We start from the raw sequence: 23780 nt of genomic DNA on the forward strand, positions 1-23780 counted from the left end.
AATAAGGACGGGAGCCGTGAATCGGCTATCAAAATCTCACACTTCGACTGCGATCCAGGGAAGGTGTCCTTTCTCACCTTGTCTAGCATCTTCCTCTTCTTTCTCATTGTCTTGGAGAGTTTAGTCTCCAGAACGAGAATCAGGTTGCTACAGAAGGAGATGGAATAAATGTGAGGACGTAGTGTAAGAAAAGGGGAAGGAGATGGAATAAATGGGAGGATGTAGTGCAAGAAAAGGGGAAGGAGATGGAATAAATGGGAGGACGTTGTGTAAGAAAAGGAGGGAGAAAGAGATGTAGGGGGTGCATCACACTTACATATGCCGGGGGAGGGGGGAAGGGGCTACCTCAGTCGCATGGGTGCAGATCTACCCAGAGGTGTCAATCCATCGACAATGAGTAGTGGAGTTGGGAGGTCACCGCCCTCGTGGAGAAAGAGAATGTAATGATGATTCATTTTAGAAACCGTTGTACTGCATAACTAAGATAGGAAGTAAAAATAATAAAAAAAATTATCCTCTCAATATTTTCCCATTTTCCGGATTAAGAAAAGGAAATGTCATATGCCATACATCGTTTATTAAACAAAGTGCTATAGTGGTTCTCAAAATTACTTGTCATTATTTGGCAAGGTTACAAACCAAACAAATTTATTATTATAAAAAAATCAAAGTATTACCAAATACCAAATCTTCTTGCTAGAGATTTATTTTTTTAAGCAAAGGGCAAAAAGCCCTCCATTTCCATTAAAGAAATGTGGAAATTTAAGGTCTTAGACCCGAGGAGAAAACTCTCCCCAGGGGCTCACATGGAGCAAACAAAGAAGAAAGAAAAAAAACAGCATGAAATGCCCGAAACAACAAACTGTTTTTTACAGGAAACCCCCCTCAACTGCTACGTAGAGCAAGCCAAAAAGACCATCGATCACAACACAAGATTTCGGGCCTGTTTGGTACAGCTCCAACTCCTAAATTTAACTCCAGGAATTGGGTCTGGAGTGGAGTTGTGGAGCTGCCTAAACCTAGCTCCACAACTCCAGTTCATTTTGTGAGAGAGCTCCACCCAACTCCACTCCCAGTTTTATTGAAGCTGAAACTGTTTGGCTGAGCTCCAGCTCCAGGAGGGGTGGAGCTGGAGCTGGAGCTGTGCCAAACAGGCCCTTCATCAACTTCGTTCTCCAGATCTTCCTGCTCTATATCAGCTATTCAGTAATCTTCTCTGTCCCAGGCACCATCCAAACTGAGACTTGAAGACTTCACTTGCTATTTGCTTTAGCAATTAAGCTCCCCACTTCAACTTTCTTCGCTTTTCCTCCGAACTCTGTAAAATAGACCAGTCAATCATTAGTGCACAAGCATTATATAAAATATTAGTTGGATTATGTGGTAAAATTTGATTGAAACAAGCTTTGTTTCTAGCTTTCCAAGTGGCCCAAATTATAGCAGCCACACCAACCAACATTAGCTGTTTTGTGGTTTTGTCACAAGATCGAATCCAAGAGTTCAGCATGTGTTTCAGGTCTTTGATCTGTTTCATTCCAAAAGCGCAAATCACAACGTTCCAGGTGAACCTTACTATTGGACATTCGAAAAATAAATGTTGGATTGTCTCTTTTTGTTCACAGAACTGGCATAAGTTGTTTCCTTTTTTCCACCCCTTTTTATCAAATTGTCTTTTGTTAGAATACTCTCTTTTAACATCAACCACATGAAAATCCTAACTTTTAAAGGAATCTTGATTTTCCAGATTTTCTTATGTATACCCCTGTCATGGAGGATGTTTCCTGAAGTTTCAGAGCTGTATAAAAGGATTTAACACTGAACAATCCATTTTTTGTCAGATTCCACACAACCACATCTTTTTTATCATTTAAAGTTAACTGATTGCAAGAAGCCTTAATTCTGTTCCAATCTGCTAGTCTTGCTAGAGATTTATTTATGCCCACTCCTTACGTATTCGGCTGAGTTCTTTTACCAACTTTTCCAATTTACCACCCTCATTTTCCGCACTCACTTTTTTCAAAATGCTAAACGGTGTGGTTTTTGCAAAAAAAAATATACGAAAGTTGTTTTAAAAAATTATATTAATCTATATTTTAAATATAATTAGTAAATACTTAATTAATCATGAGAAAATGTATTGCTCCGTTTTACGTGTGGGGTAGGTGAGTTACTCCCGAACTCAGCCTAGCCCTGCGTTCGTGCGACCACGTTCCGCGCGAACGTTCGGCGCGAACGTTCGCGTGGTGGTCAGTGGCCATCATCGTCCAAAGTCCAAAGTCGAAACCGACATAAATTAGGCGCTTCCGGATCCCAATTCCACTGGCAGATAAAAATCCCCAATCTCACGCGTCCTCCCCTTCCACCCGCCTCTTCCAACGAAACGCGAAACCCTAGCCCGTCTGATCTCTCTCTATCGCCATGGCCGGCGGCAAGATGAAGGAGCACGACGGCGCCAGCCCAGCGTCAGTCCTCTCGCCTTTCTCCCCTCCCCCAGATCCCCACCTCGCTCCTTACGGTGGCTCGGTTCCGAAATCTTTCGGCATTATTTTTCTGATGTATTTTTTCGTGTGGTTTTGTCTTTGGTTTGCTCTTCCTGCAGCAAAATCTTCATCGGCGGGCTGCCTAAGGACACCACCATGGGTAAGTCCAGATCTGCTATAGATTCACTTTCTCCCTCGTGTTTACTGGCTGTTTTGGCGTATGCTTGATTAGTTATTTATGGTTCGGTTCTTGTTCAGATCTTCATGTTTTTAGCTTTTATATGTTGCGATTGACCTAGTTCTGGAGGTAATAATTTCCTTGATCTGGTCTAGTTGGCCCGGTGGAGAATAGCTCTTCTCTTGATTAAGAGCATGGCAATTTTGCGACCTTAGCTTTGGTGGCATGCTTTGGCATATTCTGGGATGCACTACGTAGCGACAAATACAGTTGTTCCGTTAACAATTCATGCTGCACCAAATAAAAACTAATATATGTGTGATATAGGGTACTGGCACTGTGGTTGGACCAAACAATATTTTTGAACCTACATTTGTCATGTAGACCTCATCTTGCTCAAATTTGGCTTGTCAGCAAGATTTGTGAAAAAGTCAAAGGGAATAGCGTCTTTCAAAGGTGTACTGCTCGACAACAGTAGGGACTTCCATTAACCTTTTTACAAATTTGGCATGTGGCAGTGAGGATGGCAGAGAGGTCCTGCACTAATCCTTTCCTTGCAACCAGTGCCAGACATATAGGTAGGGGTAGCAATTTCCCCGTTGGGGCCAGGGACCCGCCCCTATGGGGTCAGGGTTGGGGTCGGGGGGGGGGGGGGATTCTCACCCGCGGGTGGATGGGGACGGGGGCGGGGATCAGAATTAACCCGCAGGTGACCTGGAGGGGCCCCATATGTGAGAAACTTCTCTAAAAGTAGCCCATTACAATAATATAGACCCAACAAGCCCATTCAAAATTGACATATAAAAGCTCAACACCCTAGTTCTCAACTGTAATCCCTTTCCTTCCTTCAACCAACCCACTTCGTCGGGGGCTATTGAAATTTTACCATACCCCTCCGTATTTTAATGTATGACGCCGTTGACTTTTGAACCAACGTTTGACCACTCGTCTTATTCAAAATTTTTATGCAAATATAAAAATACTTATGTCATGCTTAAAGAACATTTGATGATAAATCAATTCACAATAAAATAAATTATAATTACATAAATTTTTTGAATAAGACGAAAGGTCAAACGTTTGTCAAAAAGTCAACGGCGTCATACATTAAAATACGGAGGGAGTATTATTTAGTGTATTGCAATATTTTTATGAAGTATTAACTCCATCCGGGTGATGCGGGGCCCCGATCACCCGCCGGGTCCCCTGTGGGGGCGGGGACGGGTGATGTTTTTCACCCGACTTCCTTTGTGGGGGTGGGGGCAGGGATACCCTCATGAGGGCGGGGGCGGGGGCATTCCAACCCAACCCGGCCCTGCCCCACCCCGCCCCACCCCGCCCCACCCCGTTGCCACCCATACATATAGGAAACGGAAGTTTTGTGTGCACTGTTAGGGCCCGCCTAATTTTCGGGAGAAAATGAGCCATGAGTATTATACGAAGATAAATTGTGATATTTTATTATGGAATCAACTGTATTTGCTTATCTTTTAGGTTGGTATCATCATAGCTTAAAACTTTTAGTAAAGCAATAGCTGATGTATTTGTTGATAATAGATGTCTGATACTTCTATTCTACCAAATATGCTTTGCCTTTTTCATGTTGTGAATTATTTAATTGGGTTTCATGTGCACTTGTTACCTATCATACAAAAGGTCAAATTTTTTTGTACTGATCTTCGTGTGGCCCTCGGAAATTATTTTTTCATTGGTCTGTATCTTGTATTCTAAGATTTATATAAGAAGTAAAAAATCTGAGGCTATTTTTTTATTGCTTGTTTTATTCAGATTTACTCTAGCTGTCTGTTAACTTCTTCGTTATGCTCTTGAACATGCAGGTACTTTCAAAGAATACTTTGGGAAGTATGGGGAGATAGTTGATGCCGTCATAATGAAGGACCGCTTTACCCAGAAACCCAGAGGATTTGGATTTATTACCTTTGCAGATCCTGCTGTTGTTGACAGAGTGATTGAGGACAACCATGTTATTAATGGAAAGGAGGTAAATTGTTTGATTCCTGTTGCTACCTGACTTCTTTTGATCCTTTGAGCTTGGTTGTATGAATGTCGGTTACCAGAGTATGTCATAAGTTTATAAGTTAATATACTAGTCCAACTTCCTTTAGCAAAAAATAGGCATTGCCTATTGCTTCTCTCACTCTGTTTATATCGTAACATGATTCAACGTGAAACATGCAGGTTGAAATTAAGAGAACTATTCCAAAGGGTGCTGCCCCCCTAAAAGATTTCAAGACGAAGAAAATATTTGTTGGTGGATTACCATCTGCTTTGAAAGAAGGTATTACATGTATATATTGTTTGCCTAACCATGGACTAGCTCATATTATTATTTTATAAGTATACTGAACATGTTGATGCGATAATTTGACAGATGAATTCAAGGAGTTCTTTTCGAAATTTGGAAAGGTGGTGGAACATGAAATCATTCGTGACCATTCAACTAACCGGTCACGAGGATTTGGATTTGTAGTCTTTGATGCAGAAAAAACTGTAGATGAATTATTAGCTAAGAAAGGCAATATGATTGATCTAAATGGTTCTCAGGTGAGACTCGGTGTATTGCTTTTTGAAGTTTGTAATTCTACTAGTTTGGTACAACTATGCCTGCACATGTTAATAAACTGTGTTCTTCCAGTTACCTCTGGGAGAACCCTTGCTGATTTGCTGTTATGTTTCTGTTGCTTTATTCGTTGTCTTATATAGGCTGCAGGTTATTAGCACTCCATTTTCGTGGAAGTAGAAAGGTCTTAAGAGAATATAGGTTGACTTTCTTGCTTTGCTGTAGGTGGAGATCAAGAAGGCCGAACCAAAGAAACCCTCTAACCCACCTCATCGTTCATTTGATAGTGAACCTAGGGGCCGTCCACATGCGGATGGTTATGATGGATTGGGCAACTCTTATAATTATGGTGGTAGCTTTGGCCCCTATAGATCACCTGGAAGTTTTGGCACTAGGCCTGGTGGTTACAGTAGTTCTTATGGCCCTGGTGACTATGGTAGTGGCTATGGTGCTTATGGTGGAGCATTAGGAGGATATCGTGGAGAATCATCTCTCTATTCTAGTCGCTTTGGTAGCACTTATGGAGGAAGCTTTGGTGGTGGTTATGCTGGTGGCAGTTATGCTGGTGGTTTAGGTGGTGCATATGGGCGTGATGCTGGGGGTTTTGGTGGTTCTAGCTATGGCCCTAGTTATGACTCTTCTTCAGGTCCTGGTGCTGGTGTTGGCTTTGGCACGGGTGGACTCTATGGTGCTAGAGGAGGCTATGGTAGCAGTGGTGCTGGTGCTTCTGGTCGTTATCATCCATATGCAAGGTAGACAGCTTCAGATGCTGCCATGTGTGTGTTAGATAAGCTTGCAGAAGGTCGGTACTAGACAAGGCAAGATAAATTATCTGCAGCTAGAAAAGAAGAGTTGAAGTTTAATCTGCTAAGGTTATGTACCTCTCCTGCTAGATTTGGCTCTGCTAAGGTTTATGTACGCCTGTTAGATTGGCTCTGCTAAGGTTGCTGTACCACTCCTGACTCCTGTTAGATTGGCTTGTAGAATTTAAAATCACTTTTTCAGTGTTTAGAATTCAAGAGATCGCACATATGCTTTGATTAGATAGCAAAGTCACTATGGCTGTTAGTTTAGCTCGTATTTAGTCGATTTGAGATGCAACTGGAGCATATTTTCTGTGGATCTTTCCTATCATAGGCTTGATATGATGGCGATGAAGTATCTTGAATTCATAGTAGTATATCATCGTTTTTCTTCTGTTCTTAGTTAAAAATTTCGTAATCATTAGTGTCCATTGAGGTCAGCTTGCATCTTAATTTGTATGCGTATCAATTTTCTGCGCTGGCAATTTTGTAGGTTGGTTGGGTGCTATAGGCTAATGAATGCTGACTTCTTGGGTGCTATATGGCTACCATATATCGTTGCATATTTTCCTTGCAGGGCTCAGTAGTCTTCGGATAAACTAGTTTGGTATAATTGCATTTTCAGCCGGTGTAGTTCATTAGTATCTGGTTTGATTTAAATTGCACTATATTAACTGGAGACATGGTGAGATGCAGAATACACTATTATTCCAAAGATGTTCACACTGCACGTGTACCAATTGAACCAAGCTATACACTATAGGACCCAAGTATAGATTATTCCCTTCGTTTCATATTATAAGATTTTCTAGTATTGTTCACGTTCATATACTTCCTTCGTTTCACAATGTAAATCATTCTAGTATTTCGCACATTCATATTGATGTTAATGAATCTACGAAATGCTAGAATGATTTACATTGTGAAACGAAGAGTAATGTTAATGAATCTATTCACATATATGTCTAGATCATTAATATCTATATGAATGCGGACAATGCTAGAAAGTCTTATAATATGAAATGGAGGAAATATCTTATAAGGTGTCTGCAGTTATACAATCTGATAACCTCTCAACCAACTCATATAGTAGTTACTCCATCCTAAAATATAATAACTTTTAGCCTATAGTATTTGTTCTAAAATATAACTTCTCCACTAACATTCTCTGTCCAACTAATCATAACCCTCGACCGTTCACTTTTTTCTACTGACCTTCACTACTCATCTAATTACTACTTGCTCTTAGGTTGTGTTCGCTCTAGTCGGTTCCCCGCCTAAACAGTACGCACGGAAAACGGAGCGGTCCATTAGCATGTGATTAATTAAGTATTTGTACGTAGTTGCGTAATCAATTGCTATAGCCAGCAAAACCCTAGAATATCAGCTTGGTGGAGAAGATAGACTACTTCCCCTACTATAGCTATATTCGTCAGCTTTCCATTGATCTATGTTGTCTTGCATGTCCAGTTGTAACTTCGCATGGCGCTCCCTGAACTACAATACTGGATATCTCAGATCATTCAACTATTAAAACCGGTGCAATTTGACCCCCTTGACGGTTTTAGAGGGCGGTTTTGCTTATGTAGCGCTTACGTGGCGGTGTTGACCTAGTATTCATCCAACGTGACGCTGACGTGGCACTTATGTGGTATTAAAATTAAAAGAATATGTAAGACCCATTTGTTGTTCACACAAATAATTGTGGGACACACTGTCATGTTGGGACCCTACATGCCATCCTCTATCATTTCCTTCTTCCTCCTCTCTCTCTCCCTTCTATCTCTCTTTCCCTCTCCTTTCTCTTCGTTTGCAGAGGGACAGGAGCAGGAGCCGAGCGACGGCGGAGGGCCGTGCTGTTGCGGGAGAGAAACGATGACCGGGTCTACTCATCGATAGCCTCCGCGTCGCTGCCTTCATCGGGGTTGGCGATGATGCGCGCTATTTGGTGGCCTCGAGGTCGGCCTGGAGGAGGTTTCCCCCCATGATTAGCCCCATGTCGAGCGCGGCGTGGCGGTTGGCGACCAACTCCTACCGACGCCACGCGACGTGGAGGCAGGCGAGCGCATTCCGGCGATGTGAACGGAAGACACTAGAGCAAAGAGTGGAGGATAGGAGTCATGTGAACGGCTTGGATTTTGTGTGGGGGAGGGGGGAGGACGGGAGAAGGACAGTGACGCCACTGGAGGCGCGTCACTTAAATAGCTGGTGGTGACCAATTGGGCGGCGAAAAGGGCGCCGTTAAATTCAACCCATCCTCGTCACGTCGCATCGCAGCCTCCCTGTGTCCCATCTTCCCCGCGTTGCCCCGCAACATCATGGTGCTGCCACCTGCACCAAGTGTTCACTACGTCGCTGCCACGGCCAACACATCCATGCCGCACTGGGAGCTGCGCAACCGCCTCTCCCGCGTCTATAGCGCCGACGCTTGCCTATAAAAAGGCCGGCGAGCTTCGCTGTTCGCTACACCACCCCAAGCTCACCTCCCCGCTCCCAAATCCTCATCCGTCGATGCCCCCTTTTCTCTTTCTCTCTGTCTTCCCCTCTCCCACTGCCATCGCCGCCGATCCAAATTCCCGCGCCGTCACAAGGTAGCCACCTCCTCCTTCCTTTTTCTCTTCCCCTCTCTCCGCACACCGCCGCCTCTGTCGATCCAGCCCTCACCCACGGAAACAATTTGGTACCGTGAGGTACTGATACCTCGAGGTATTTTTGTTGGACCGGAGCTTAAAATTTTGTACTTTAGCTAAGTGTAATCACAAATCGAGATCCATGGATTTTTAGAGTTATACCTAGCTTCAAGAAATATTGGATCTAAAACCATGCTAAGCAAAAACCTATGCTGATGTACGTCCATTACTTAGTGTCGTCATTCGTTCTGATAAGCTGAATCATTGTTTTTCACCCAATGAGACATAATGGGGCAAGATCAAAGAGAACCTTATTAACCATCCCATAAGGAACCGATGCCTCTCGAGGTCATCCCTACTGGCTTTGAGCTATATTTTCACATGAAGCCTTGCAACACACAACCAAAAGTCCTCAATTTGTGCCAATAGCAACCAGAGACCAGAGGACAGCACAAAGACCGACCAGATTAGGATCCAAGCAGGCAGGCGGAAAGAGGCACATGCGAGCATGGCTCGCTGTCTAAGAAACTGACACCTTCATAGGCTCATAGCCACTTTGCATTGCAGGTGTAATGCACCGGTGAGGCCGTGACCACTGCCGGCTGGCGAGTGGCGACCATTGGATCTACAGTGTATGAAGAGGAGGGGGCAAAAGAGAGGAAGACAAGAGGATATAATATATACATTTGAGTAACCATCTGTCATATGGAGTATATACATGTAGATGCGGTGTCCTGATCAATCAAGAAGGTACAGGCGGGCATCCCCTGGCAAACACCCCAGGTGCTGTGGGGCACGACGCCAAGGGGCAGTGATCATCGGCGGCGCCACCCCACCACTGCACCCCGTATATGTCGAAGTATCCTAGCGAGACGAAGGTGAGCACGCCCATGAAGGCGACGCCGGCGTCGAGCCCCGCGGCGAGCACGTAGTTATGCCGCATCCACCACGCCCTGCACCGGCGGTACACGACGTGGTTGAACACGAACCCGACGAGCCCCCACATGACGAAGTTGACGGACCTCGCCGGGAGCAGCCCGCTGGCGCCGGCGAGGACGAGCGGCAGGTTGATGTCCCGGAGCAACGCGCTGCGCGGGTACCGGCGCGACAGCAGCCAGACGGGCACCGGCGCGAGGACGCCGACGAGGAAGAAGTAGTTCATCTGCCAGTAGTTGCCGAGACGGCCAAACATCCGGAGCGGTCCGACGACGCCCCAGATGATGGAGGCGTTGTAGAAGACGTCCTCGCCGGGGCACGTCCACGGGCTCCCCAGCGGCAGGCTGTCCACGTCGCAGATGTTCCTCACCGTCGTCAGCAGCCACCACGCCGTCGCGAAGTGCACCGTCGACGCCACCACCGTCCCTGCCAGCTGCACCATGAACATGGACCTGGGCGGTATCTTCATGTAGTGCCCCAGCTTGAAATCCGACACAAACGTCAGCGCCTGAGTCATGCTTATGTAGCCGTAGGTCTTGAACACCACATTCGCCAATGGCTTCCCCGGGTACAGGTACCCGATGATGAGCTCTGTGATGATGTTTAACCCTGGTTGCTGAAAGAAACAACCAACCAACAATAATGCAATTTACTACTATACTAGCTTAGTTAACGTTAATTCAAGGCTGAAAGAGAAAGTAATTCTACTTGTGCTGACCATGTTGGTCGTGGCAGAGATGACGCCGATGGGCAACGTGAAGGTGAAGGCGATGGCACAGGCAAGGAGGAGACCCCAGTATGGCAGCTGAAGCTGCCGGCCAAACCCCTCACAGGTGTACAGCGACAATGCCATCACGATGGCCAGCATCAAGTGAAACCACCACTGTGGCACGGCCTTGTAGTTCCTCTTCATGATTCTCGTGTGCACGTCTTGGCGCTCCTTGCCGCCGCCGTTCGCCTGCTCCGCCGTTGCCTTCCGCCACAAGCCCCAAATGTCCCTGCTCGAACAAATTGAAGTCAAAAGTTTTGCAAGCTGGTTAGCTGAATCTTGTCATAAACATATCAAATATTTATGACTGACGGGAGTACTAAGTTAGCAAGAGCTTGTGCGGGAAAACTTGCTTGCCGTGGTAGAGCGCGACGTGGGAGAGCGTGGACATGAGGCCCGCGAAGCCGATGCCGTAGTTGATGGCGAAGAGGATGCTGAGGTTGATGCGGCCGTAGGCGTCGTACTCCCTGAGGTTGAGCGTGAAGGTGGCCGGGTCGAGGATGCGGGCGGTGTCGTAGCGGCCGCCGGCGGCGTTGAAGACGTGCGACGACACGAGCGGGAAGCGCTTGGCGTTGTAGGTGTCGGTCCAGTAGAGGATCGGCACGGCGACGTAGGTGCTGAGCGCGAAGCCGGCCATGACGTTGAAGATGGCGAACGCCGGCGACGCCAGCGGGTTGCCGAGGAAGCCCACCACGGTGTTCCAGTCGAGGCCGAAGGAGCCGACGCCGAGGCCCGAGGCGCCGGAGCCGATCTGCTGCGCCGTCACCGAGTCCCTGTACAGCCAGCACAGCACCGAGATGGTGCTGATCGCCGGGAACAGGTAGCTGGGTACGATATAGTAGGCGAAGCTGCACGTCATCACCATGATGAAGAACTGCAGCCGCGTCAGCTGCCCCTTGTTCCTCTTCTCCTCCTCGTGCATCGCCCTGCGTGACAAACATTCCAAATTTTGCTTATAAGTTTCCCCGCAAAAAAAAAAAATGCTCAAAATAAAGTTTGTGTTTGCCCATTCCCCATTTGCATCATATATTTTTCAGAAACAAATATTTCGACAAAATAACTGCTGGTAATTAGTACCATTACCTGAAGAGGGTGACTTGGACGAGGTTTGACGGCCACCACATGTAGGCTGAGTCAACCAGGTACTTCCTGAACAATCCGGCCCATCCATACCCAAGCAACTGTATGAAATCAAATAAAAGGCCATTTTTGGATTAATCAATGTGTGTTTGATCAGGTCTTCGATTTGTTACTAATCAACCAATGCATGAGTGGCAACCTGGGTGGTCTGGGCGAGCAGCATGGCGGCGTAGGGGCTGATCTGGCGCTTGTAGAACACCTTGACGATGGCGATGATGTTCATGGCATAGACGCCGCTGGCGCCGGCGCCGGCGAAGATGATGATGAGGCAATGCTCCTTGAGGCTGAAGGGCCCCGGGTTGAGGGAGAAGGACCAGCCGCCGACGCGGAGGCGCCTCGCCGGCAGCGTCGACGCCATGAGGCGGCCGATGGGCAGCGTGATGATTTGCACCACCACCGTGCCGATGCTCAGCTGCGTGGTCCGGTACATGAAGAACTCGTTGACGAAGGCGAGGAACACGCACGACGAGAGCCCCAGCACCCACACCCGGAACGTCAGGCACGGCTCCGACGGGTCGTCGGTCACCGGCACCGTGTTCCGGACCTCCTCGATCGGGTGGTCGTTCACCTCCTCCTCCATGCCCTCCTCTGCAGTGCGCACACACACACACACAAAACTCTGATAGTGATTATGGCTGATAACCCGGAGAGGGCTTTTAATCATTCGGTTGGATATGTTCATATATTTATTACATGTCAACTAGATAATTACAAAATAATAAATCAAAACAATTGACAAGATAAGATAGATTAATATGAATATTCACTTAAACAAACAAGTTCAAATTTAACTTTTACGAGTTGTAAGAAAAACAAATTTAACTGTGAGTATATACGTATACTAATTAGAGTTAATTTTTTATGTTTTTGTTAGAACTCATAGAAGTCAAATTTAAACTTGTATGTTTATGAAGTGACATATTATGTACTCCCCCTATTTCATATTGTAAGACTTTTCTAGCACTGTTCACATTCATATAGATACTCTAATGAATCTAGACAAATATGTGTCTAGATTCTTTATATCTATATGAATGTAGGCAATGCTATATGTCTAGATTCATTGTGGAACGGAACGTATTAGGTCTCCATCGTTTGGCATATTCATATGCTTATCAGCCAAAATTTGAATTTTCAATATTAAATTTGAAGCTGATTTTAGGGTTTTTTCATTGAAGGTTATTTTTCAGCCTTTGCTTTTAGATCGCTAATAACACATATATAAAAATTTTATTCACAAATTACTTTTCATTTGCAAATATACCGTTTAGCTTATTCCACCAATATGCCAAATGATGGCACCCTAATATATCTTATCATTGTGAAATAGAGGAAGTATTAATATATCTTATCCATTTTTTTAAAAAAAAATCATAATCATTTAATTTGACAGGCAACAAATGGGTGGATGTCCATCTAAATGATTAAAAGTGTTTCCTCTAATGACCCAAAATTGAATGAAATAATCCCAAATTCCAAAATGAACTAATCACAACTTTTTATATCTATTTGTTTGCAGTTTAAAAGCTAATGCTAAAAATAGATTACGATGAAAAAGAACTCCCAAGTAAAGTTTCAAAATTCAAATCTTGACTATGGCTAACAAACTAACCAGCAAACGATATGCAACCGAGATTTGAAAGCTTATGATCTATGCATTTGAAGTGTTTTTACGAAATTGACGATCAATGCGTTTCACTTGTTTGTGGTAGAACTTTGCGACGATGACTTACAAGTAAAGGAGGTTTTAGGCGTGGTTTGTTGTACCGCCTGCAGTGTCCATCGGAATGTGCTCGATCGTCGGACTCCGGCCGGCCGGCTGGCTGGCAAAATATTTCACCGTCTTTCTCTACACGTACGCCCTCTTCCTTGATGTTCTTTTGTCATCTTCTGTCCCTAAAATAGGCCGCCTGCATGTCTTTGCGAGAGAAGTTCTCAAACCCTCATGTTTTTAGCAAAGCAACACTGAGCCGTTCAGATTCCATTGGGGAAAAAAAAAGAAACATGAGTAAAATCGTTAAATATTTTAGCAGCAATTTTGCACGAACAAATGGGAAGTGGAAGAAAACTGTTGTTGATTTCATTCTCCAAGAGAAACTAGCTAGTAGCTTAATTTCGATCTTCTACCACGAGAGAATTTCATTTGCATTCCCAGTGTAGGAAAGGCAATTCATGCAGAGAATGAACAAGGAGGCATACACACCATCGGCAGAAGCCGAGACGTTCTCGTCACCGGACTCCGGCGGGATAGACCGAGCCATCATCTGTAGGCTTGTTTCTCCCCTGTTTTGTTCTGTTTTCCTCGTCAGCTTCTGAAATTCTGCTCGCCTTGCTTGAGAATCTCGTACGACCCCACATATTTCTAACGGTCAAAAGCTATATATAGCTTTGCTGTCTATAGATAGTTTTGTACTCTGTGAACAACCAGAATAATACGAGTACGAGAGTTATCTATCATGTGTTTTTTTTTAAAAAAGTATGAATTACCCACTAAACTATCGCGGTCGACCGAATTACCCCCTAAACTTGAAAAACAGACATTGCTCACCCTGAACTTTCAATACCGGACGAATCACTCCCCTCGACCTAATCCAGAGCGGTTTTGTCCTACGTGGCGTACGCGTGGCAATCTAGTAAGTATTTTCTTTTTAAAAATATGGGACCCACTTGTCATACCTCCCCTTCCTCTCTTCACTCTCTCTCTCTCCCAGTTTGCATTTTCTTTTTTTAATTAGCGCGTAATTAATTAAGTATTAGCTATTTTTTAAAAATAAAATGGATCAATATGATTTTTTTAAACAACTTTCGTATAGAAACTTTTTACAAAAAACACATCGTTTAACAGTTTAAAAAGCGTGCGTGCGGAACACGAGGGAGAAGAGTTGAGAACATGTGGTGCCGAACACACCCTTAGTTTATGAAAAGACTCAGGGGTAATTCTACTTACCAGTTACCAAACTTGTTATTTTTAAGCCACTGAATTGTAAGTAAAAAGACAAGTACTCCCTCTATTTTTTAATATATTTTTTAATAGATTACGGTCGTTAACCTTTTGTCACATGTTTGACTATTTATCTTATTTAAAAAATTTATGCAAATCTATAAGATATAAATCATGCTAAAAGTATTTTAAGTGATAAAACAACTCACAAAAAATAATTACGTAAATGTTTTGAATAAAACAAATGGTCAAACGTGTGACAAAAAGTCAACGGTGTCATTTATTAAAAAAGGTGGTAGTAGTTTGCATTATCCCCCCACATTGTTAGCATTGTTACTATCATGCTAAAGACATGCATATGTTAATTCTTAAATGACTAGTCTTTGGTAATTTGTATTATATCAACTTATTATACTCGGCTTTTTGTCAACAATTCTCTCTCTTTCCCTGTCTAACTTTATCGATTTTTCTTCCCGTTCTAACACTCTGACATAATTGCTAGTCTCAATAATAAAATATAAAACATCGAGCTCATCAATAAATGGTTTCTCTTAAAAAAAATATAAATAGTCAAATGTAAAATTGTACTCAATAGGACGATGTGTTAATCAAAGTTTAAGGATAGTTTGAGAAAAAAGATGATGAAGCGGGGAGGGCTAATGGGTGGGTGATAACCCAGAACAATCATCCCCCGTCCCTCCTCCTGGTACGTACAATCATCCCCCGTCCCTCCTCTTGGTGCGTACGCTACTTCTCCTTCTTCCCTTCCTATTATATCATAAATTTAAAATATTAAAAATATATATAAAAAAGAGTAAATAAAATCTAATACCCTTAAAAATATATTCATGTGTATAGACTTTGATTTATAATATAACTTTATGTATAGAAATATTCTATATAAGAATATTTAAATCCAAATTTAAATTTGATCGGGTATATAAAATTTTAACCTATAAAATATGTATAAACTTTATAGGCATATACTTTAGGTATATAATCTTATCCGAAAATAAAAACTATATCGTGAAAAAAAAGTGGTGGAAAAAAATACTTAGCGATCTCCTGATGAAGCTATACATCATAAACGGAGGTAAGTACATGATCTTAAATTCTTTTCTCGAGGGTTGGATAAAAGCATAAACCTCACTTCCAACGGAAACCTCGAGAGCGCTCTCTCGCTCGCCCATACTCTCCTCCGCCGCGTCTCCATCCTCTCCTCGCCGCCGCCGCCGTCGTATTCTCCTCCGTTCCGCTCCACCACTCCGGCGGACCAGCCATGGAGGAGTACCTGGCTAACATGAAGACCCTCCGCTCCTACATGAGCGGTGCGTCCTGCGCTGCGATCCCCCAAAATCCACATCCCTCCCTGAATTCCGCCTGTTTCGTTTTGTTGGTCTTGCAGATCTGGAGGAGGAAGCGACGAAGCGGTCGGCGGAGGAGCAGCGGCAGCGCACTGCCATCGACGCCCACGGCGCCGACCTCGCCCAAGGTCCCCCCACCCCTAGGGCGCCCAGCCCCTTTGGCCCTGCTTCTGCCTCTTTCCTCCGGTAACGCCTTCTCGTGCTATGGGGTTTTTGGTTGGGTAGTGAGGGCGCAGACGAAGCAGGCTAGCGAGGAGTCCGAGCAGCTTTCGAAGGCGAGGGCGGAGCTCTGCGTAGAGATATCCGAGAAGCAGGGCAGGATTGCCACGCTGGAGATTGAGTGCGCCACGCTGAAGCAGGTGATTAGTCCCGGTACTGATCATTCTAATTCTAGTGCTCTGCTTGGTGCCAGTCGTTTCACATTCAATGAGTTTTTTTGGTGCCTTGGATGTAGTACCAATTTTCGTCTATCGTGGATGAAACGTCCATAAACCATTTTAGGTCTATACAATTAAATGCTGTTTAACATTAGAGAGCTGAAAGTTTTATTCACCTGCCTGCTGTAGAGTCGAAATTTTATCCCATTTGGGACGAATTTCCTGCTTTTCTAATTTAATATTTGATTCCATTTGGTGCATCACTTTCCTGGAGGTTACAAAACTATAGTTCTTGTAATGCCCAAATTTTTAGCCGTGTAGAATGAATGACAAGCAAGATAATTTGATGTTTGGTGATTCTGAAACTGGTCATCAAGTATTTATGTTATTGCCTTTTCAATTGAATGTGGTAAACATTGTTGTGCTTAATGTTCTAAATGACACTTTTAAAGTTCATACATAAACAGATGCATTGGAGCTCCACCATACTTGCATGCTCTGTTCGTCATATGACTATTCGTTCCTAACCAATAGAGAGCTACATTTACTAGTTAGATCTGTCTGTGAACAGTTGTCAGTTTAATCTGAACAAAATGTGCCAATTGTTAGAGACAAGGGAAAAATTTTGTTGTCACTAACTTTGGCACACTTCTCACATATGCTAATACTTCTACAACCTTTCACAATACCCACTACTACATTAGTGAGCTTACCATAAACCGTTATGAGGCATATTTCTTTAGAAGTTACAAAAAGTTTGTGGCATATGGAAATGACAATGATGATAAGTATTTATTTTCTTTGGTTTGACAAGTATTTTGTGTACTGAGATTGTGTTTTGAAAACTCAAACCACGTTTCTCTATATTTTGCTTCTAATCTGAAAAAATATACTGAAAATCTCTTTCTAACTCTACAGCATTACTTTCCCCAGAAATAACTTTTCTGATTTTCTATATATTGGAGCATATTGAATAACTTTTCTGATCATGCATGAGTTTTTATGCCATTTTAACTGGACGAGTATTTTATATCCATGGAGAGGATGAAGAGCCAACCTATCAGCGCGATTTGTTTTGTTTGACAGGATATGAGAACAGGATATGAGAGGAGGGATAAGTTGTAAAACCAACTGTTACTGCTACCAGTTCAAACATGTTTACCTCCCAAGGTAGTTCAGTGACCTAATGCACCATCTATTGCCTAATAGTGGCAGCTATCTGGCGCCTAGTGCTGTCTTTTAGAACACTGGTATTTATTGTATCCTATGTAAAATTTCCCATTGATTTTCGTGTTGTGATGAGCTTATAAAAGAAGAGGCCTAAGGTATGGGCTCGGGTATTGTTCACATGTGTAGTGTAACATCGGTGCACCACATATTGTTTATGTAATTACTATGCCACGAATTAGTTTTGATAAGATTAGATCGGTTAGAATCATCTTTTCCGTAATATTAAAGATATGCCATATAAGGATGGATATATATCTACTTCCATTAATCAATCAATCTCTACGGATAGTCCAAAACTCCAAACGCCCAATAAGTCTTAGGGTGTGTTTGAGGAAAAGGGGATTGAGGAGATTGGGAAGATACGCAAAACGAGGTGAACCATTAGCTCATGATTAATTGAGTATTAACTATTTTAAATTTCAAAAATGGATTAATATGATTTTTTAAAGCAACTTTCATATAGAAAATTTTTGCAAAAAACACACCGTTTAATAGTTTGGGAAGCGTGTCCGCGGAAAACAATGTGCATTCTCACTCCCTATCACCCAAACGAACGCAGCCTTAGGGTCTTTATAGCTCATCAAAAGGGCGTAACAGCCTAGACTCTTACCCTAGCCCAGTCCCACAACACATGAAAATTTCATATAGCAGGAAGGCCCCAGAAGGCCCTCTGATATTAGACTTTTGTAACAGTAGTATAATCCAAAATTCTGTATGCCGTGCATCTTTCTTATCATCTGGACATTTTTTGTTTGCTGTTTTTGTTTTTGTCTATCTAACTTCATAAATTCTCAGTCAGACTTCTGTCTTCATTCCTCCATTGTACTTGCAGACCTTGGAGCTCCTCCATCAGGAAATCGCAAGTACTTCTTCAAAACTCATTGAGAAAAGGTGTAGCCTGTGCTCTCAAAAGGATGTACTGTAAATCGTAGTTACGCTAATTCTGCTCTCATGACAGATTGTTCTACACAAAGACAATAGAAAGCCTGACGGTCAAATTACAAGAGCAACAGGTTAACATATTTTTTTAGTCCTATGTTTATCTTTTCTAGTCAGTTTTATGTTCCATGAGGAAGTATACCAGATTTATCATTCCATTGCTGTAACACTTTCCATTCTTTCACAGGAATGGCTTGGTGCATTTAAGCTTAAGGTGATTACAATTGAACCATCTGTAAGCCTTACGCATATGTTACTGTAATTTGAAGAAATTGTTTTCCTTTCTTGTGATTATTTTTATGTAAGTAAAGAAACTTATATGTATACTGTTACTGCAAGTTACTACTACCTCCGTCCCAAAATATAGCAACTTTTGGCTATGAATTTGGACACACAGTTGCCCAGATTCATAGCTAAAAATGCTTACATTTTGGGACGGAGGGAGATAAGTTCTGTTATTGCTTATTGCCCTTTTGTTTAATACTGTGGTACACTAGTACTTGTTTTGAGCCAGCTAGTAATGACAAGGTATGAAATACTGGTATTCGCCAGAACTGTCCATTTACCAGATTTACTCGGAGAAAAATTCAGGTCCAAACATTTAATTTGAAAACAGTATCCATCTGGAAAATTGTGTATAGTAATTAGTGCAATCTTATAGTTCCAAATGAACATGATGCATGAATCCATAACAAATTATAGATCAACATAATACATGAGCCAATTAGAGATGAACATTATACATGATATAGCACATAGATACATATATCACTAGAGTCCATAGCGCAAATATAACACATTTTCACACATATATATATGTCTAGAGGTCATTGCACAATTAGCATGAGCTGAAGACATAATAAATTTTCTTTTGGCTATTGCATATGTGATGGCATAAAGGTGACACATGAGGCTATAGCAATTTTATAAATTTCAAATTTGAATTTTAAATTCAAATTCAAAAATATATTAGCCAGTTTATTCCAGTACTGGTATCCTACCCAAAATCCAAATTTCCAATAGAACTTCAGAGAACAGAAGCAACAAATGTTGTTTAATACTTGGGTGGACTATTTATAAATTCACTTCACCAATTATGCTACTAATAAGTTGCATGAGGTATATAGTATATATGCCCCACCAGGAACACCAGTAACTAAAAATTCTCTGTACCATAAGGCAACCACTTACCAAAGTAAAAGTTAATTTGAGCATCATAACCATTGTGTTTATTAATGACAACCCAAGTCTTGTGTAAAAGGAAAATAATTCTGGAATATTTGGACAAATTATCAAGTCATCTTAATTTTATCAGTGCCATGTGTCACCCATTAGGCCCATATTTAAGAGGTAATCAATCTCTCTAGGGCCCGCAACAATGTGTACATGATCAGTACCCATGGTACTGTTCACGTGTGGTTACTGTTCACAAAGCCTGTTCAGATTGGAGTTGAATTACAGGTAAGTTGTCAAGGATCAACTGATCTCATTTATATTGGTAAGTGTAGGCTCGTGTCTATATATTAACCAAAACAACAGACAAGTCTTTGATCTCTCCCTCTTCTCCCCTGCCCTTAGTGCTGTCGCTACTTGGGTCCAGCTGTCCAGATACACCTCAATCAGGCCTAAGGGCCCTTATCTCAACCATGCTTATTAAAATCAGGGAGCTTCCGCTTGATATTCAACATGTAGTCTGCAAGTATTTCGAGCAGATAGGATCACTTGTTTTTCAATGATATCATCTTGTAACCTCTGCTCCTCATTTCAATGCCCTGTTACAATGAAGCAACTACTGTTTAATTAGTGTGTTATAATACACTTTCAGGTTGAAGAGTCTCAGAGCAAGCAAAACCTTCAAGGTACAGCTCTTCTGAATATGAAGTGAAATAAATAGTGGCTCCAATGCTATTTTTTCCTATCTTACTTAAGTCCTTTCATGGGTTTTCTGTATCCATGTTGGTAAGCGTCAATATGTGGTATGTTGATTGTGCAGTTTTTTTTTTTCATTATATAGTTGAAACATGTTATTGTGCAGTCCAGTCAGTTCTAATTGCATCAATCTGTGTTTCTGAGTTAGCTACCATGAAAGGTGCTGAGGAAGGCCATGAAGCAAAGCAGACTGCATGCTTTTAATATGTGCATGCCCTACACAAGTACACATATGACATATGACAAATGCATTTGCACTGATTGCAATTCTTGGAAGTTGGGGGCATGAGTTACACTTCCTGGCTCAATCTGTGAAATTTCAGACTTGTAGATTTATTATGCACATGTGGATTAGAACTAAAAGCTGTTATACTTTGACTTTGGTAGTATCAAAGGAGGAGCCGATGTGCAGCTGCACCAGTTCAGGCTTTGTGTGGAAGTGGCACCAATTGATAAGAAGATATCTGGATTCTGGAGACTTCTATAAATTGCATAGCATTTCTATCTAAAAGTTGGCATGAAATTTAGATACCTAAATTAATATTTGATTACTATACGTAGCTTAGATTATTAGGAAGCCGACCTTGTATAAAGAGGGATCAGGTTAAGTGTTGATCAAGAAGGAATAGCGAAGTCCATTCTCCTATGTATTCAGCTCAGGCATATGCACCTGCCCTTTTCTGGCCAAACCACTGTTTATTCTAGAAATCATTGATTGATGAGGTCCTCCCCCACTCATTTTTGCATCATATGCTCTCTTTACAAAGGCTATAACAAAATCATATAATGTTTATTTACATATCTAACTAATTCCTCCTTTTTGATTAACTGGTGAGCATGGAGTAGAAGTTTCTGCAATCTTCTTTTCTGGACAGTCTTCCTCACCACCCTCCCTCCCAGAGTCTCAGTACAGTGCCAACCTTTGTTAATCTAAAAGCACCAATTGATATGGTTAGAACTGATTGGGCTGCATCACTAAAATTGAGAATTTTTTTTCATTGTGTTAGATTAGCAGTCTCTGCCTTGTAGCGTGTCTAAACATTGGATGACATAGAGAAATCTTGTGTTAAGTTATAATGATGAACAATTTTTACAACTTTACATTGACTTGGTTGTGTTGTTTGTATGCAGGACAAAGCCATGGAATACTTAACTCATGTGGGAGCCTAGATAAGGTGATTAATATCTCATCCCATCCTCTTAAAAATGATCCAGAGTGTCACTAACTAATAAACAGGGAAATGACATTGGAAGCAAGCAAGGAGAACTCAGGATTCAACTGGAGTCAACTAAACATAAGATCGACGAGATCAAAGAAAAACAATCAGCACTTCTTACGGAAATCAGCGAAGTACTCCAATTCTGACACCCATCCTTAGATCTATGACATCTGCAAGTTGTATTATGCCTATTTTTGGGTGAAACTGAAAGGATTATGTCTTTACTTTTCAGAGTAAGCAGGTCATAGAGCAAGAGAAAAATGCAATTTCTGGCTTTCTTGTATGTTTAGGCACGCTCTTCTACCATTCTAACATTGTTTTTAATTCTCATTTGTGATGTTGTATAACTCTGGTGCTTGCAGGCTCCACTACAACAGATGGATATGAAATCCTTAGAGGAGGAACACAAAGCTCTACAAGCTGATAAAGCTGGAGAAATTGAGTACTTTCAGTCTCTTGAAGAACGTATAAATGAAATGAAGGTACGCTGATGCTATCTAGTTTGGTTACCTTATCCATACTATGCTGCCGATAGGGAGTGGTGAAGCTACTTTGAGCAGTGGTGATTAGCTGATCATCTCCTTGTCCTGTAGGGAGTTTCTGATGCAGTAAAATGCCGTTGCGGATTGGAGTACAAGGTCGAACTAGGTGGCGAAGCCATGGATCTAAGCTAAACTTGTCCGTAGTGCGTAATGGCCACAGTTACACACTGTAAAATGCTTATATACATGTTACTGCTTTGGGATAGTTTGACAACTTCATATCGAGATTATATTGATGACGTCTAGTCGTCTACCAGTGGAAAGAGATACTAAATTGCATAAGCTAGAACATTGTCAATGAAGTTATCCAGAGTAGATTATATTCATTGGAGAGATGTAACATGGTTGAGATAAGCTAAAATTTTATGCGGCTCACTTGTCACCGAAGATGATTTAAATTTTTTTCAGTAAAATATAATCACCGAAGATGATTTAACTATAATGAATAAAACAGTGTTAATCGGATTTAATTAGAAAATGATTTATGAGAAAATCATTTGAAGCTTACAAACAAGAAATTAAACTCACCGCAACCAATCAGAAGTGGCCAGGTCATCCGGAGCAAGATATGGATGGCTTTATGCGACTGATTGGCTGGATCGAATATTCCCTTGCTGTGGTCGCTAGGGGTGGATGGGAACTTTCTCATGGAAATCAGAATAGTACATTAGCATGTCATTAATTAAATATTAGCTATTTTTTAAAAAAATAGATCAATATGATTTTTTTAACAACTTTTGTATAGAAACTTTTTTAAAAAACACACCGTTTAACAGTTTGAAAAGCGTGCACGTGGAAAACGAGAGGGGAGTGTTGGGAATTTACTCTTCCGAACACGGCCAGGTGTGTTCACCACCCCTGACTCCCAACACCAACACCTTGCACGGAAAACGGAGCGATTCATTAGCGCGTGATTAATTAAGTATTAGCTAATTTTTTTAAAAAAATGGATTAATTTGATTTTTTAAACAATTTTCGTATAGAATTTTTTTTTTTAAAAAACGTATTGTTTAACAGTTTGAAAACGTGGGAGAGCGGTTTGGAAAGGGGTTGCAAACGCAGCCTGGCCGCCTCATCCCTTGTTTGCCCACGAACAAACAAATTAAAGCATGGACACATGATCTGAGATTACCTGAAAAAACCACATGGTGAATGGCTGGGAACTCCTCTTTACCAAGTACCAATATTTATGGACTATGGTGCAAGAACATGTTTCATCAATCACCAAATTACGCAATGCCATTTCAGCTCACAGAATGGGTTAGGACTACTAATTTGGACTAGTGCTGAACAGAAAAACACTAGTTTGCTTATTCTGCATTTTATGAGTACGAGGATACGAGTGATTTCTGTCGAACATGTACTTTACTCTTTTATATGTGTTGCACAACCGCAGGTTCTCACCAAGCACTGTGATCAATCATGTGCTAGAAGGACTCATCTTACTGCTGATCAATCATGTGCTAGTACTCATCTTACTGCTGAGCTCCTCTGATCCTCCATGCTTAAGGCCATACTCAATGCACCACTGTATAAAGTGGTCTCGAGCCTCCATGTCGGACCTAAACGCTCGTGGCGGTAGGGACCAAGGTCTCACGACACCATGCACGACCTACAGAGGTTCTGGTTGCCTTGTCGTGCCTCGGGTCGGGAGCTACAAAGACACAGCTCGGGGCTAGGGCTGGACAAATAGCTCGGGCTCGTGAACTCGGCTCAAGCTC

General features: G+C 42.1%; 3 protein-coding genes across 10 annotated transcripts; 2 read left to right on the forward strand and 1 right to left on the reverse strand.

Moving 5' to 3' along the window:
• Window positions 1-2321: 2321 nt before the first annotated feature.
• On the forward strand, window positions 2322-6419 carry LOC4345254 (heterogeneous nuclear ribonucleoprotein 1). Its single transcript, XM_015795515.3, has 6 exons — window positions 2322-2462; window positions 2600-2640; window positions 4497-4660; window positions 4858-4957; window positions 5051-5223; window positions 5465-6419. Exons 1-6 carry the CDS (start codon window positions 2419-2421, stop codon window positions 5993-5995), a joined length of 1053 nt encoding a protein of 350 aa, XP_015651001.1. The 5' UTR covers window positions 2322-2418; the 3' UTR covers window positions 5996-6419.
• A 2907-nt stretch (window positions 6420-9326) lies between these two features.
• Window positions 9327-13860, reverse strand: LOC9269293 (oligopeptide transporter 1). Of its 3 annotated transcripts, none has more exons than XM_066303838.1 (7): window positions 13721-13860; window positions 13251-13427; window positions 11657-12105; window positions 11461-11558; window positions 10731-11303; window positions 10327-10606; window positions 9327-10224 (listed from the first exon to the last, which is right to left on the reverse strand). In XM_066303838.1, exons 3-7 carry the CDS (start codon window positions 12095-12097, stop codon window positions 9415-9417), a joined length of 2202 nt encoding a protein of 733 aa, XP_066159935.1. In that variant the 5' UTR covers window positions 12098-12105; window positions 13251-13427; window positions 13721-13860; the 3' UTR covers window positions 9327-9414. The 3 variants fall into 3 exon arrangements, with proteins under 3 accessions (XP_066159935.1, XP_015650998.1, XP_066159936.1); XM_015795512.3 differs by having other exon boundaries at window positions 13251-13482; window positions 13721-13853; XM_066303839.1 differs by having other exon boundaries at window positions 13251-13435; window positions 13721-13848.
• Window positions 13861-15571: 1711 nt separating this feature from the next.
• LOC4345256 (uncharacterized) lies at window positions 15572-22434 on the forward strand. 6 transcript variants are annotated; one of them, XR_001547920.3, is made up of 12 exons: window positions 15572-15786; window positions 15864-15950; window positions 16048-16181; window positions 18262-18320; window positions 18388-18442; window positions 18556-18603; window positions 20194-20227; window positions 21429-21472; window positions 21535-21648; window positions 21750-21807; window positions 21880-21999; window positions 22111-22434. XR_001547920.3 is itself a non-coding variant. In XM_015792859.3 (12 exons), the coding sequence occupies exons 1-12, from the start codon at window positions 15738-15740 to the stop codon at window positions 22189-22191; spliced, it is 873 nt and encodes a 290-aa protein (XP_015648345.1). In that variant the 5' UTR covers window positions 15572-15737; the 3' UTR covers window positions 22192-22434. The 6 variants fall into 6 exon arrangements, 4 of the variants coding, with proteins under 4 accessions (XP_015648345.1, XP_015648346.1, XP_015648347.1 ...); XR_010734710.1 differs by having other exon boundaries at window positions 18556-18582; XM_015792859.3 differs by having other exon boundaries at window positions 21750-21797.
• Window positions 22435-23780: the final 1346 nt, after the last annotated feature.

Source organism: Oryza sativa, chromosome 8 (assembly GCF_034140825.1).
Source record: "Oryza sativa Japonica Group chromosome 8, ASM3414082v1".
Lineage (NCBI taxonomy): Eukaryota > Viridiplantae > Streptophyta > Magnoliopsida > Poales > Poaceae > Oryza > Oryza sativa.

What these genes read in the sequence shown, in the direction of transcription:
- LOC4345256 (XM_015792859.3), top strand. Translation starts at nt 15,738, where the DNA reads ATGGAGGAGTACCTGGCTAACATGAAGACCCTCCGCTCCTACATGAGC. An exon ending in CCTCCGCTCCTACATGAGCG is followed by an intron (nt 15,787 to 15,863) that starts GTGCGTCCTGCG and finishes TTGGTCTTGCAG; the next exon opens with ATCTGGAGGAGGAAGCGACG. An exon ending in ATGCAATTTCTGGCTTTCTT is followed by an intron (nt 21,798 to 21,879) that starts GTATGTTTAGGC and finishes TGGTGCTTGCAG; the next exon opens with GCTCCACTACAACAGATGGA.
- LOC9269293 (XM_066303838.1), bottom strand. Translation starts at nt 12,097, where the DNA reads ATGGAGGAGGAGGTGAACGACCACCCGATCGAGGAGGTCCGGAACACG. An exon ending in GTCGCGCTCTACCACGGCAA is followed by an intron (nt 10,607 to 10,730) that starts GCAAGTTTTCCC and finishes TTGTTCGAGCAG; the next exon opens with GGACATTTGGGGCTTGTGGC. An exon ending in TCTCTGCCACGACCAACATG is followed by an intron (nt 10,225 to 10,326) that starts GTCAGCACAAGT and finishes TGTTTCTTTCAG; the next exon opens with CAACCAGGGTTAAACATCAT.
- LOC4345254 (XM_015795515.3), top strand. Translation starts at nt 2,419, where the DNA reads ATGGCCGGCGGCAAGATGAAGGAGCACGACGGCGCCAGCCCAGC. An exon ending in CACGACGGCGCCAGCCCAGC is followed by an intron (nt 2,463 to 2,599) that starts GTCAGTCCTCTC and finishes CTCTTCCTGCAG; the next exon opens with CAAAATCTTCATCGGCGGGC. An exon ending in GCCTAAGGACACCACCATGG is followed by an intron (nt 2,641 to 4,496) that starts GTAAGTCCAGAT and finishes TTGAACATGCAG; the next exon opens with GTACTTTCAAAGAATACTTT.